The following is a 15168-nucleotide window of genomic DNA, read 5'->3' on the forward strand; positions in this document are numbered from 1 at the left end:
CGCCGACCTTCTTCCGAATGCATGTCTCTCCCTCTCCCCTAGTGAAAGGACGAGGGGGGGGAGCTTTCACTTTCGTCGGCTTCGAAAGCCTCGGCCGGCAACTTAAAGTCGCGCGGTTCTCCCGCGGTTCCCCCTCCTCCCCTGGCCTCGTGCCGAAAACACCTTTTCCGTGAATGAACACCTTCTCCTGTTCCGCTCTTTAACCCTGTTCGAAAAGAGAGAGAGGGAAAAAAAAAGGAACGAACTGGACAAAAAGGTGTAAAGAATGTTTCGAGAACGCTGGGATGAAAGAGCGTTGAAAGAAAGGTATTGGATCGAGTATTGATACCGAGAGGTTTTTAAGTAGTACGGATCGATGATAAATGATAATCGAGCTTGATTCGAGTTTGGTTGGAGGCGATGATACGATAAAAGGTGTTGGGAGTTTCGTTGGGAAAGGATGCAGGTGCAATGGAAAAATGGAGTGGCTCTATAATATCCAGTTGGCTCGGATGGTAAGAAGTTTATAGGAGGATGAAGAGTCCGTTTATTGGGTCACCGATTGGACACCACACCTCCGGCGATGTCCACAAGTAGGTATTGTGTCTGTTCGTCGCTCGAGATAAATATTGGAAAGTATCGAGGGATCGAGTGCGAGTAACGTTGCTCTGTAATATGCGCGACCGATTGAAAGTGGTATTGACCGACGACGACTCCGACATGAAGGGATTTATAATTAACTGACGTCTTCAGCTTCGTATCGCGAATAATAGTGTATAATATTTTGTAAAATCTTATTGATTTGTAAGTATTTCTTGTGAAATTTATAATTAATTAACGTTAATTTTCTATTGTGAGTAGTACAAGCGTATAAAATCTCCTCCGAATCGAAGAATTTTTTAACGAATAATTAGTAGCCACAGAGACTTTGATTTTCTCTCGTTTCGTCGTGTACGTAATTAATCGGAAAAAAGAAACATCCAACGCGTTCAAATACATATATCGAAGACGGTGCTAGAGTCATTTCGATTGGCCGTTACGCCGAATGCTCGTGGAATATTCACGAAGAAATAAAGAAAGATAGTGGCCGATTCCCTCTCGGTCGTAATGGTAGCGTTCGTGGATTGGATACGAATTTGTTTGCAAGATAAAAGAGGGAAGAATCTTTTCCTTTTGAGCCCGTGGCTCGTTTACGTTTCTACGTCCTTTATTGCAACAACGGATTATTCCACGGGCCGAATCGCAAAACTCGTTGACGCTCTCGTACAGAAACAGAGACGGAAAATAGAATAACATTCGAGTTCCCCGGAAATGAGATTTCTTGGACCCCGTGAAACGTAATTTCACCGTGGAGGAATAGAGAGGAGTGGAGTGGAAGAGAGACAAAAAATGGCGAGGAGAAACGGCATGGAAGAAGGTGTAATTTTTGGGGAAGGGACAATCGGAATGGGTCTCGAGTCGCGCTAATAGAATACCGGAAAAATTATTCTGGTAGTAAGCGAAAATGATCCGCATGTATAAGTAATTTTGAAATAAACTCGAATAAAAATAGCGATCTTGAATTATTATTCGAATATCACGTTAAATATTTTTCTCTGTAGGAACGTTAAATAGAAAAACGAATAGAGTACGATTCTGATTGGTCAAGCGTGCGTGCGGTAAAAAGAGCACTCTCCATGGTCCGTGCATCTCAATCGAGTATGTATAATGTAATAGAAAGGACATTCTCCATGGTCCGCGCGTCTCCACGGAAAAAGCAAGAAAACTTACGAAACTCATTTTGGATCAATGTTTCCAGGTCAAGGAATTTGAGGGATTTAAGGGATTTGAAGGATAAAAAGGGAGTCGATTAGCAATGATTTACAACACGATAATGGGATTGTTTAACAATAGCTAAACGTAACGTATATAGATGGCATGCAAATGATCCCTATTTAAGCATACGTAACATGGAAGAAAATAAACAAAAAGATGAAAAAAAAGAAATGAAAAAAAAAGATAGGAAATGGAAGGAGACGGTTTACAGGAAATTATTCTCATCTTAAACGGGATGGTTCCCAGAAGGTGAGGCGCAAATGGTCGGTATATAATGTCGACGAGGATATCTATAATGAACGTCGAGTCGAATCAAGGGGACATCGTCTGCCTTGATAAATTAATTAAACCGGCAGAGGAGGGTCTGCTCGGATTTCCCAACGGCTGCATCCCTTCGCGCGTAACTCTGATCAATTTCTGATAGGCCTGACGACACGCGATATCGATGACCAAGAATCGAATCAAACGAGAATCTTTAATTGCCCTCTCGTCTCAATTCTCATCCGATATTCAAATTATTCGACAATCTCGTATTCTATTTTACACGATTCCAAAAAGAATATATACGTAAGAAAGAGCATTTTGTGGTGAGACGAGATTATGGCCTCGCGAGTAAGTAGGTCAATCATTTGTCAGACACTTTATAAAACGAAACGGTCGATTTAAGACAAGTGGTATAGGACTGTCATTTGTCAGACACGTGCAAGAAAAATATAAAACCATAAATGGAACAGACGTTTTCAGACAGCAACAAGTAAATCAGATCTTATTTATACAAATGTTATACATCAATCTTTCGTCAGATACGTGGAATAAGATAATCATTTTAAGACGAATAGTCGTAAAGGAATAGTCGTTTGTCAAAACGACATGGAAGAAAGATTGAAAAATAAATGGAGCAGGCCATTTTCACGACAACGAGTAACGCAAATCAGTCACGTGTCAGGCACGAAATAAGACGATCGTCGTCTGACGAGTAGTACAGATCGATCATTTATCGGGCACACCGAATGTAGTAGTACAGGATTATCATTTGTCGAGCAAACTTCTCGAGAAGAAAGATAGCGAAAGTGGAACGAAATACGCATTTTCGGACAATCGGTCAGATATAACTCGATCCTTCCACTGTTGATTAACGCTCGAGAGCGGAGGATACGCGGTTTCAACAAATCGATCGCGGGGAAAATCCACTCGGTCGGAGATTATTTTCTGATCCTCGGCAAACGGTTGGCGAGGACTGTGTTTCCTGTCTGGTAAGCCGGCACGGGAACCCGTAACCGGTGTTATCCTGTCGCAGGACAACCGTGTGAGCGACGTGCTGAATATTCAAGATCCTGGGGCCGAGCGTTTTCTCCAATTTGAATAACCCCACAGGCTCGTTCACAGGCGGCCATACTAATCGGGCGATTTCGCGCGCGTATGCGAGTGCACGCGCCGCGTCCTCCCACTTCCTCCTCCTTCCTGCTTTTCGGCCAGCCACGCCGAATATTTTCCATGCGAGTTTCGTCGAAAATTTAAACGAACTTAGAAATTACTTACGCCTTCTTCCCAGTTTATTTTTAATCTTCCATTTAATCTCCGCCATATTCGCTCCTGCGGTTTACTCTTGCCTTACTTTTTGCTCTCTTCCTCCATTTCTGTGCATTGCTTAATTTTCGAACATTCTTTTCTTTTTTTTTTGGAATCTTAGGGAATTGTATATTCTTGATATTTTGACGGAAATTTGAGAAACAGCAGTTTGCCAATTATCGACCGAGTATGACTGTCCGATATGTGATCGATCTGTACCACTGAAAATGTTTGCTCTCACCGCGTTTGACGAATAATAGATTTATACTACTTATAAAACGACCGTCTTGCTCTGTGATACGTGTGACGGACTTGTTTGAAAATGAGAAATCTTTCTTCTACGTGTTTGACAAATGATGCACCTACACTACTTGTCTTACTCCACGTATCTGACGAAAGATTGATACGTACTACTTGTGAAACCACTTGGTTATCTCGATACACGCGGATAATTTACGTTACTTGTTGTTGTCCGATGATGTCAGATCTGTTTTATTTACTTTCACGCGTTTGACGATTATATAAAAAAAAAAAAATATCGAATGCATCGATGTATTAAAAAATATATAATTTAAAAAAAAAAATTTCTATTCAATCGTTCAATTTCAATCCATTCGAAACATTTTTTCACTGCGACTGATAATATTGGAGGGAAATCAAGATTGAAAATTTTCTGCTTTATTTAAGATTGTCTGAAAAATTTGTCGATCTCGATTCTTTCGATCTTCGACAAGGATCGGTTTTGTTGTTGGATTCTTTTTCTTGGAAGGAGTGGGAGAATTGTCAAGTGGGCGGATGAAAGGGATCGAATGGGGATGAGTTGATTCCGCCTCGCGTCTGAGCGGATTCTAGAGATGCAAATGCGAGAAATTGGTGAACCCCGTGATACGTGTGCGCCTCCACGATAATGAGTTTAGCGTCTGAGAATCGAAGCGAGAATATATCTCGCGATAAATTACTTCCCCCCCTCCCACTACTATATCTTCTCCAATCGAAATTTTTGTGAACACGATTCCGACTTTTCATTCGATTATTTCCAACGCTTTCGGTATACGATGCGATCGACTCGGTCGATAATTTAGTGAATTTAGTGAATTTTTTCAATTCGACTTTTTCTCTCTAGATTGAAAATTATTGTAAGAAGAATTCAAATATTTGTATTTGAATTCTTAAATATTGTTTTATGAATAATAAATATTGTTTTGAATTTTTAGCTGTCTGAGAATGGAGAGATTTTAAAAATTTATTTATTCCACGACAGAAAAAAATAACTAAAATAATTTATTTATTCGTATTATTTCCGATTATTATTATTATTCAACTATTAAATTTTTTTAATTCGATTATTTCTAACGCTTTGAATATGTGATGCAATACATCGACTCGATCGATAATTTAATGAATTTTTTTCAATTCGACTTTTTCTCTCTAGATTGAAAATTATTGTAAGAAGAATTCGAATATTTGTATTTGAGAATTTGAATAAATATTGTTTTGAATTTTTAGCTGTCTGAGAATGGAGAGATTTTAAAAATTTATTTATTCCACGACAGAAAAAAGTAACTAAAATAATTTATTTATTCGTATTATTTCCGATTATTATTATTATTCAACTATTAAATTTTTTTAATTCGATTATTTCTAGCGCTTTGGGTATGCGATGCATAGACTCGATCGATAATTTAGTGAATTTTTTCAATTCGATTTTTTCTTTCTAGATTGAAAATTATTGTAAGAAGAATTTAAACATTTGAGAATTCGAATAAAATAAATATTCTAAAACTCTAAAGTGTTTTGAATTCTTAACTGTCTGAGAATGGAGAGATTTTAAAAATTTACTTATTCCACTACAGAAAAAAGTAACTAAAATAATTTATTTATTCGTATTATTTCCGATTATTATTATTATTATTCAACTATTCAATTTTTCCCTATCACTGATCCACCACTATTTGGGGAAAAAGAAAAGAAGTAGAAATTGCAAATTCGAAGTGAAATCCCCTAGAAATTCCCTAGCCCGCCAAACTACCAAATTAAACCATAAAGAAACAGAATTACGATCCTTCGCGATTAAACAACTCGAATTAACGTATCTCTTAATGAATCAAACTCGAAATTACAATTAAAATATAATTGATGCAATCGTCGAATCACAAAAAAAAAAAAAAAATTAATAATTCCACTTCTCAAACGTCTCAAATACCGTAAGGAAAAAAAAAAAAAAGAAAAAGAAAAAGATAGGAAACCCAACCAGAGTCAACGACTACGCGAAGAAACGTGCTCGAATTATTTCCTCGACGACTGTTTCGAGTAATTGCTACCGCGATACCCGATAATTATTTGGTATAATTACTCGCGAATACGGGACGTTTTAAGGGACGGGACACTCTGCTTGGTTTCGAGTGTCTCGGTTATAATATTGGCGAGAGCGGTGGGAGAAGGAACAGTGGATGGAGAGGGGGGAGAGGAAGGAGAAAGAAATTGAAGCTTGGGAGGGGAGGGGGAAGAGGGAGGGGAGACGCTGGAATTATTTCGCGCGAATCGGCGCCCCTCTCGTTTCCAATCGTTTCGCCGATATTCCAATTTGAATAATTACCACGGATAATTACTCCCGCGGAGGGGGCGAGAAATTATGCCCGGGCAAAATTTTCTAAATGATTATTACGCGAATCCCGCGAGGATCGCGCCAAGAACGGGAGGAGGGAGTAGGGTTTCTCCTTCTTTTTCTTCTTCTTCTTCGTCTTGGATTGGACGACGTTTCGCGATGTTTGTTTATTTTAGATAAAAACGTCACGAGGCGAAGAGGTTAGGTTGTAATAACAGGAAATGAACAAGAGTGGAAAATTGTGGAAATAAATATTGGAAATTTTGATCTTTCTTGTTTCAAGGTATTTTATAAATAATTTTATAAATAAAAAAAAAATAAATCGTTTCAAAAGATATAAAAAAATCCACCATATATAATCGATCCTGGAAAGAAACATTTTATATATAAAAACGCTAGAGATTAAAAATATATACATTCACTTTAATAAATTTTGAAAATTTTACATCCCAGACACATGAAATACATATGCTTCTCAACTTTTTTTCACAAATTTCGAAAATTTCAAATCTTCCATTTAAAAATGATGATGGAAAAAAAATAATAAGTCTTGCATCGCATAAAAACAAGCGATACCCTTCCCTTCCCCCCTCTTCTTTCTATCCAAATTCGACCGAAAAATTCTCGGCGTGAACTCATCATGGAAACGGGGATGTGTCGCGAATAATACGTCATTGTGACGCGAGAGTGAGCGAGCGAGCGCGAGAAAGAGAGGTGGAGGGGAGAGGAAGAGGTTGGAAATGTATTTAGGGATTTGCAGACCGACCGAGGTGACGCAGGACGACGGTTTCGGGGATGGATTCTGGGTCCGAGGGGGGAGGCAGGCGGGCGGCTACTGAAACCGGGTCGTGGCACTGACAGTACGACCTACATACGATTCTCCCTCCTCCCTCCTCCCTTCTTATCTCTGTCTCAGTGACGGAACCGCGATCGAGAACCGCCCTGTCATGTTGGCTTGGGACAGTTTCGAGAGGAACTTCCGAATTGCCTGCAGCTTCTGCACAAGAGAACAATGAGCAAAGAGAGGAGAATGGCACGTGATCCATAAAGACTGGTTTTTCGAGACTCGATCTCTCTCTCGTGTAAAATTTAAATTTCGATCGTTTCTTGAATGTTTGGCTCTCTTTTTTCTTTTTTTTTTTTTATCGTATTTAATTTTTTTTTTGGAAATGGACGAATGGAATAAATGCGGTAATTGGGAAAACAATGGGTTGGAAAACTTGTTAATTGGACGTACTTCGAATGTTTCGAGTCTTTATGATATTTTTGTATCACATTAATTAATCCGTTTGTGATCAACAGTCGGTAAAGAGATCGAATCGAATTGTTGACGAATATCAAACAATCTTCACAATGGAATACATCAATCGAAATTCCATTACGAATTCTATGTGTATCATAAAAATAAAACGTGAATTGAAATTATTTGAAAATTTTACATTATGAAATTTAAGATTCGTTAGAATCGAATAGAATTAATTTGAATGTAAAAATTGACGAATTATTATTTCAGTTTATCAACAACAAAGAAAAAAAAATATAAGGGTGCAAGGATACGTTAGTCCAGCTCTGTTCTTACATCATCCTCTTTATCTGCTGGCCGCTGGCTGCAAGCTCTTACGTCACCGGCTGCGACCGAGGATGCACTTTTTCCCACTCTTCCATCCAATATCCACATACATTATACGTATATGTAAACACTATCTATTTACCAATTTCTACTAATAAAATATCAAAAACTGTATTGTGTCGATCGTTGCTTATATCGGTTTTAATAATCCAATATTGCCAACTTAATAATCTATACTGATTGGAAAAATGAAACACGAAGCAGATGTAAATACGAATCATCAAATCTCTAAAAAAACTATATTTATTCCTCGCCAAATATAAAGAAATTTATCGAATATTTTTAATAATTTTTCCCCGATAAACGGAAATGGATGTTATCGAACTGTTCATAACCTAAAAAGTGTTCGACTTCTGTAACCCGTGTTTTCAAGAAACGGAGAGACGGATACGTTTCCGACGTGGAATTTCCGTTGCGGCAAAACGCTATCGATTTGAAAGTATGCACGACAACAGGAAGTAGAGTCATCTGACGATATGAAACGTCCGTGAAGAAGAAATGTAAGTAATACCTTTTGACGATCTTCAAACGTTTCTCCAAACTTACCTGTCTATCATTGCGATTTGAATGCGAGATTAATAGGTTATGTCACCGTCGTCATCAAATTTGGAACGAATGAAAATTTCATAACGATGAATTTTTAGGTTAGATCAAAGGAAATTATATTACATTACGATTTTGAGATAAATTTATCGATCGATTTTTAGAATTATTTTATTTTTATTTTTTATTTCGAGGAAGAAAAAAGAAAACAAGATTCATTCGTTCTTCGAATTTTTTTATCATATTTTTTGATCGATTCGTTAAGATAAAACCGTTGGTTGGTGAAAAATTCTAACCGAGATTGATCGTATAAATTATTATATGGATCAAAAAACGAGTGCTGTCCCGGCGCCATTAGAAATTGGTCTCACGCCCGGGGAAAAACGAAAGGAAGCGAGGAAGGGGAAAAGAAATAAAGGAAAATGGTCTCGCGTCTCTCGGTATCCACGTCGCGTACCGTTCGCCTTTTGAGAATTCATAAATATTCGAGGAGAGAAAGGGGAGAGATGTATATCGTCGGGGAATTTCTTTACAATATTCCGACGTGACATGCGAAAAAGAGACACTCGGTCGACGTAAACGTTATTTATTGGAAAACTTTCCTTCGCATCTAACCTCTATCCGGTTGCAATTTCGTCTTCTCTGTCTTCTTTCAGTCAAAACTAACCGAAATATACAAAATATCGCAAAAAATATATTCTATCGATTCTCTTATTCGTGAATTAATCTTTTCTTTATCTATCTTTTCGAATTATTGGTTTTAACATCTTGATTAATATTCCACGTGTTTTCATGTACAAAGTGAATAAAAGAATAAAAGCTATAAAAATAAATTAAGTAGATAGAAGTATATTAAAATTCAACTCTTCAAAGGCTGGTTCATTTTAATCCATTAATGAGAACGTTTCACAAAAAACACACTGTGTAAATGAAAATTTTTTGGTGGAATTATAAAGGAGTATTTAGGGATTAGAAAACGTGGTAAAATGATATTATTAAGATTAGGTATACCATTAAAAAAAAAAAAAGAATTTGTGAATAGAGGAACATAACTGATATACTGCTTATAAATATGTTCAAAGACAGTGGCTCCATCTTGAATGCATCCTTGTATCTTTCCGTTACAAACAACCTAGAATTCTTTTCCAATCCACTCTTCCGTGTCGGCAACTGCATCCACGGAACTAAAAGTCACTTCTCGTAATATTCCTGGTTCTCTCATTCAGGCTGCTTCGAGGCAACATTAATTTTCCTTAGAGGAAAACGTTGTTCTTCTAATTCTCATTTTCATCGTGAAAACGTTCGTTACGTTCTCTTAACGCTCGAGATATAAGCCATTGAATATTAAATTGAAAATAACTTATATCTGTAATAGATTGAAATTTACCTAATTTATCTAATTTATTTAATTTATTTAACTAGTAAAACCAAAAATAATTGCAAGTTCTGAAAACTATCAGGTTCCTATCCGTTAAAAAATTCATAATGATTTCAATGGTTGTACACATATGCTGCACGTTTCCGGTTTATCGGAATATCGAACGGAAGTCGCTCGTGCGCGTGCGTATTGAAAATTCGTACGAGAGGTGAAATATACGAGAGCAGACTCATTCGTGATCTTTTCAATAATAAATAACTCCGCAAGAGATGATCGAATAAATGTTTGCATATCTAACTTATATATTTTACGAATATACTTTCGTGCAACTGTATGTTTTTTTATTAGCGCATCATGAAAAAACAATCGCGAAAAGCAATTCGTATAATGTAACGGAATCATCGTGAATCGATCATTATGTGATATAGAAATGAATATTCTTTTTAAAAAAACATGCGACGAAAAAATGTTTTTAAGAATTGTAAAAATTGTTTTTTTTTAATTGAAAAATATAGAATGGATTGTTTAAATTGAGAATCTAGTGATAATAATTAAATGCGTGAAGGAAATACTATCGATAAATGTCTTTTTAACTTTATCGATTTATGATTTACCTCTGATTTTCTTCATGACCGATGATCGCTATAAAATGAATGTTTCGAAGAATAATTATTTTCTTGATATTATTATTGATGTCAGTAAATGTGAAATGATTAAATTTCGATAAAATAATGTATAACTTGATCTTGCAAGCGACGATATATATTTCGAACATATAACAAAATATCGTTTGAAAGGATGCCATGAGCTATGAGAATCAAAGAAGAAGGGAACAACTTTACCGACTTGATCGTATTTTAAATAGATGGAGATACTTGGACAGAAATCTCTCCAGATTCTCTCCGCGAATTTTTCAAATATACATGTGCTTTTCCTCGCTTTGTAATATCGGAAATTAAATCGAACTCAAATCTCGAAATTTAACTTTCGATCATCTTTTGAAAAATTACAATATTCAGAGTCATTATTTAAAGTAAAATTTTTAAAATTTAATAATATATTAATTAAGAATTTAAATGCATAGAATAATTTTTTTGAACGAGGATGAACGAGGAAACAGGAAGAGGAATTATAACGAAGAGTGGATTAAAATCGTATCTAAAGTCGTATAATTGGTACCGTGTATTATATAAAACCTCATTGTTACAATGCACGTAATTGTACATCCGCCATGTTTTCCGATTCCATCCAACGGAAACTCCGATTTTCTTCTTCTTTTCCCAGTGTTCGAGAATGCAACAGGTGCATAAGCGCAATACAACGAAGGAAAGAAGAATAATTAATCCGAACTGAAGTCGGTTAATGGATAATATTCTATTTCTCTCTTTGTGTATTTCATGATATTGCACACTTATTAAATCAATAGCACGCAGAACGGGAACGAAAAAATCGGATACAATAATGTAATTGTTACTTTTTTGGATAAAATATTTTTATTTTGTTGTTAATTAAAAACGAACGATTATTTTATCGTATTTTTTCGACCAATCTAGTACTAGTCTATTGTGGAATAAAGAATGCACGACTCTATAAATAACCTAACCTCTGTCAAAGCTACTGCTCATCGGAATAACCTATCAAGTGAGTAAAGATATTTGTGTCTTCGTTAACAATTATTTCATCACTATTATTTTTTTAAATATATCTCACGCAAGAAAGAAATTATATCCGATTTTCTCGAAACATATAGGTACTATACAATCGACACGAAAGCACGAATCCACTCACGCCTATTAAATATCACATGGTATGACCATCTGTTTATTTACACGGGAGACTAGCTTAAGGTAATTCCATGACGCAGCGACGAGAATGTCGCCAAATAATCTTCGAATATTTCCTTTTTTTTATAGTACAACTAATTCACCCAGTATTATCGATCGTTATATTTTCAACAACACGAACATCTTAAAGAAAAAAAAATATCTCGTTTCACTTTTCGTGTCGTCAAAAATATTAAATATTCGAACGATAATTCCAGGTATTCCTATAAATTTCCTATATACAAAAACATCGAATACTCGTACAATGATATACAACTTACATACAAGATGAGAATACGATATAAAACTTTGACAAAAAATAAAAAAAATTCTTTGTTAAAATTTGATCATTGCGCAAAAAAAATTCTAATTTATTTAATTAAAACTAGATTTCTGTAGATTCTGTAGACGTTTTTAAATTAAAAAAAAAAAAAAAAAATTTTTTTAAAAACTCCATCGATCTTTACACCTATCTAACTTTATGTACAAAACGTGAGACAATAACATTTATTAACCGATCTCGATCTCGGTTAGTGAACTGATGGGCGTTGCGGTTAGAGGCAACGTGAGATCGCACGATTCTCCTCTTGTTTGCGAGTTGGATCATCCGACTGGTCATCATCTGTGCGGGCAATTGGGAACGTGCGGGAACAGATGGCAGTGGATCGACCTGAATCTGTAATTAGAACAATATCGACACGTCGAGGCGCGAATATCTCGTTGTTAATGGGGCGCTGTCGTACGTCGGATAATTTGTGAACTATTTGTGAAATATATATAAATCGTAGCATGCAAGATTAGGTTAGGTTAGATTAAATTGGGAAGAATTGATGGAAGAGAAATGGAAGTTAGGAGATCGAAATTTGTATTAATTTGTAAATTAAAATTAAAAAGTAAATTTTGAGTAATTACAAATTTTCTGAAAATAAAATAAATATTCTTAAAACGATAAAAGTTAAAATTAACAGAGAAATTTTTACCGTGACCGAATATCGTAAAGTTAAAATATCAGAAATGATATCCAAAATATATTCACCGATATAAAAAAGTTAATAATTTCCATCCCAATTTCCCCTCATTCTTCGGAATCCCATTTTCGAGGAAAATTTACAAGGAATCGATAATTCCAGGTAAAACGAACCAGACGCTCTCCTTTCCTCGAGCAACCGATACTTTCCAGAAAAGTATCTCGTTAATATTCATAGAAACGGAAGTTGGCCTGTCTCTCTGTGGAACTGATGCTCGCGTGTCGAGAATAAAACCGAGAGGAGGAAGAAAAATGAAAAAAAATAGCGCGAAAGGGGGGGAAGGAACGGTGAAAAAAGGGAAACGTAAAAGGCCGAGTAGTAATTATAATAAAGTCAATTAAGAGCGGCGTGGCATCTTTGTCATTAACCTTCGCCACTCTTCCGCTTTCGCTCCCTTTTCCTCGCGGACAGAGCAATTACCGGAGCGATTCGAGCTTCTGGAGACGGTAAAAGAAGAAACTTGAGGAAAACGAAGCGGATAGTTGATACTTGGAACGGAAAAGGACGAAAGGAGGAAGATATCGTGCAAACACGTAGCTCTTCGCTCTGCTAATTACTCTTTCTCCGTTGCTACCTGTTGTGCCCCATACGATGATAAAAAGGATAGATTGGTTTCGACGAATTTTTCCAGACATTTTTCTCGGATCAAGGTGTTTGGAAAATGGAGAAGATATACATACGACTGATTACTTTTTAATAGGATTTAGAGCGTGATTGTATCAGTGAATGTTATATTGGGGAAAATATACTACGATATATAATTAAATGATTATTTTTGTAAAAATTTTAAAGATATTAAAATATTCATACAGAGTTGTAATTATCGATTATCGATAATTTTTTTGACATATCAAGATATCTTTTCTTATTAAAAAGTTATTGTTAAAAATATTATTTAATAAATTTCAACAAAAAAATTAATCTATCTCGACCATTTAACGTTTTATCGATGTATCGATGGAATTGCAACTCCAGCCAATAATTCTATCAAATTTTGACGATAAAATATCAACGATACGCACCTTTTCGGATCGTCCTTCATGTCGAAACCGTCGATCTTGAGAATATTCCACTCGTCCCTCGGACCTTTCGAGTAGCTGAACGATACCTGGAACAAAAAAATGGGAGGACGGAATGTGAGAAATAATTTCGCTCGTAGTTAATCGATTATTATCGCCTCGGATTACGATTCGATATCGGTGTTGAGGCTATTGCGCAGGAAGAAACGTGCACGGTCGTTGGAAAGTAACGCGATATCGTTTATTTTCGCATACCATGAGTCTCGGGGCAACACGATCGCGGCACGATCGCGTGAAACGCGAGACCGATCGAGTTCTGCCAACCAAACGAAAATATTTGTTCTCCAAGCGTTTTCGAGCTTACCACGAAATAATGAAAAGTTTTCGCCTCGTTTTATACCGCGTCAGATCTTCCATTCAATATCTCGAACGTTAACACACGTGTTTCAAATATCGTGCTCGAATAATTTGGGCCTATTATTTAACTCCTTAAGAATGACGAGTCAGACGAGTACGACGAGGCCAATTAAAATTGTCATAAATTAGACAATTGTTTTTGCGGTGGAGATGAAACAATTCGGGTTCGACTCTTATCGTTCAATTTGTTATCATCGAGTATTACGAAAAGAATATTTTTCTCGGCTAATTCAATAAATAACTAGCATTTATGAGATAAAATGATATTTCATAAAAACATGACGAGTAGTAAGAGGGTTAAGAAAACGCGTGTGTGTGTGGAATTATATCAACGGTAGAATCTTGGAATTGCCGCAGGTTGCAGCGTACGGATGGTGAACGACACCTGGTGCACGTTGACGATCACCTGTTCCATGGTGCACCATGGAGAGCAACAAACGAGGAAAGCAACAACAATCGAATCAATTGGTCATTGTTCGAGTTCGAGCGAGGAAAGAGACGGGTATTGACGGTGATTCATCGCGGGGATTATTCCATTACCCGCGATTAGACTTCACACTGCGACCCGTACGATCTTAATTTCCCCTCTTCCTCTCCTTACCCATTCTTTCATTCGTCGATTTTTTTTAATCCACCGCCTCCTACCGGATCAATTAATCAATCGTTGCTGGAACGCAGCCGAGATTGAGCTCGGTATGCTGCGTATCATTCGATTTCACGATTGATTTTCGTCGTTCGGAATTGTCGATGTAATTGGAATTAGATAGAAAAAAAGGATCGAAGAATTATGAGGAATTATGGAATTGCATAAAAGGAAATTGTCAGCATGATGGAATTGAATAACAGGGATGGAAAAATTAGAAAGAATTGAAGAATTGTGGAATTGCATATTTTTAAAGGATAACATGTCTCTCGAAATGTTTGAATCTGAGATCGTGGAATTGTGAATATCATGGAATTGAATAAAGAGGATCGAAAAATTATGAGGAATTGTGGAATTGCGTTAAAAAAAAGAATCGTCAGCATAATGGAATTGATTAACAGGGATGGAAAAATTAGAAAGAATTGAGGAATTGTGGAATTGCGTATTTTTAAAGGATAACGTGTCTTTCGAAATGTTTGAATCCGAGATCGTGGAATTGTCAATATCATGGAATTGAATAAAGAGGACGAAGAATTATGAGGAATTGTGGAATTGCATAAAAAGGGAATTGCGGGATTGCATAAAAGGGAATTGCGGAATTGCGTATTTTTAAAAGATAATATGTCTCTTGGAATGTTTAAATGTTAATCTGAGATTATGGAATTGCCAATATCATGGAATTAAATAAAAAGGACGGAAGAATTATGAAAAATTATGGA

At 36.2% G+C, this 15168-nt stretch overlaps 1 protein-coding gene across 1 annotated transcript in view; it reads right to left on the reverse strand.

Annotated features, from left to right (window-relative positions):
• Window positions 1-10682: 10682 nt before the first annotated feature.
• The window catches only part of LOC551501 (fringe glycosyltransferase), a 66455-nt gene continuing 61969 nt past the window's right edge, over window positions 10683-15168 (reverse strand). Inside the window, exons 8-9 of the mRNA XM_623895.6 lie at window positions 13393-13478; window positions 10683-12018 (exon numbers count right to left, since the gene is read on the reverse strand). Coding sequence (XP_623898.4) covers window positions 11961-12018; window positions 13393-13478 — 144 coding nt within the window. The 3' untranslated portion in view covers window positions 10683-11960. The remainder of the gene's footprint in view (window positions 12019-13392; window positions 13479-15168) is intronic.

The sequence above is a fragment of the Apis mellifera genome, linkage group LG11 (genome assembly GCF_003254395.2).
Source record: "Apis mellifera strain DH4 linkage group LG11, Amel_HAv3.1, whole genome shotgun sequence".
NCBI classification, from domain to species: Eukaryota; Metazoa; Arthropoda; class Insecta; order Hymenoptera; family Apidae; genus Apis; species Apis mellifera.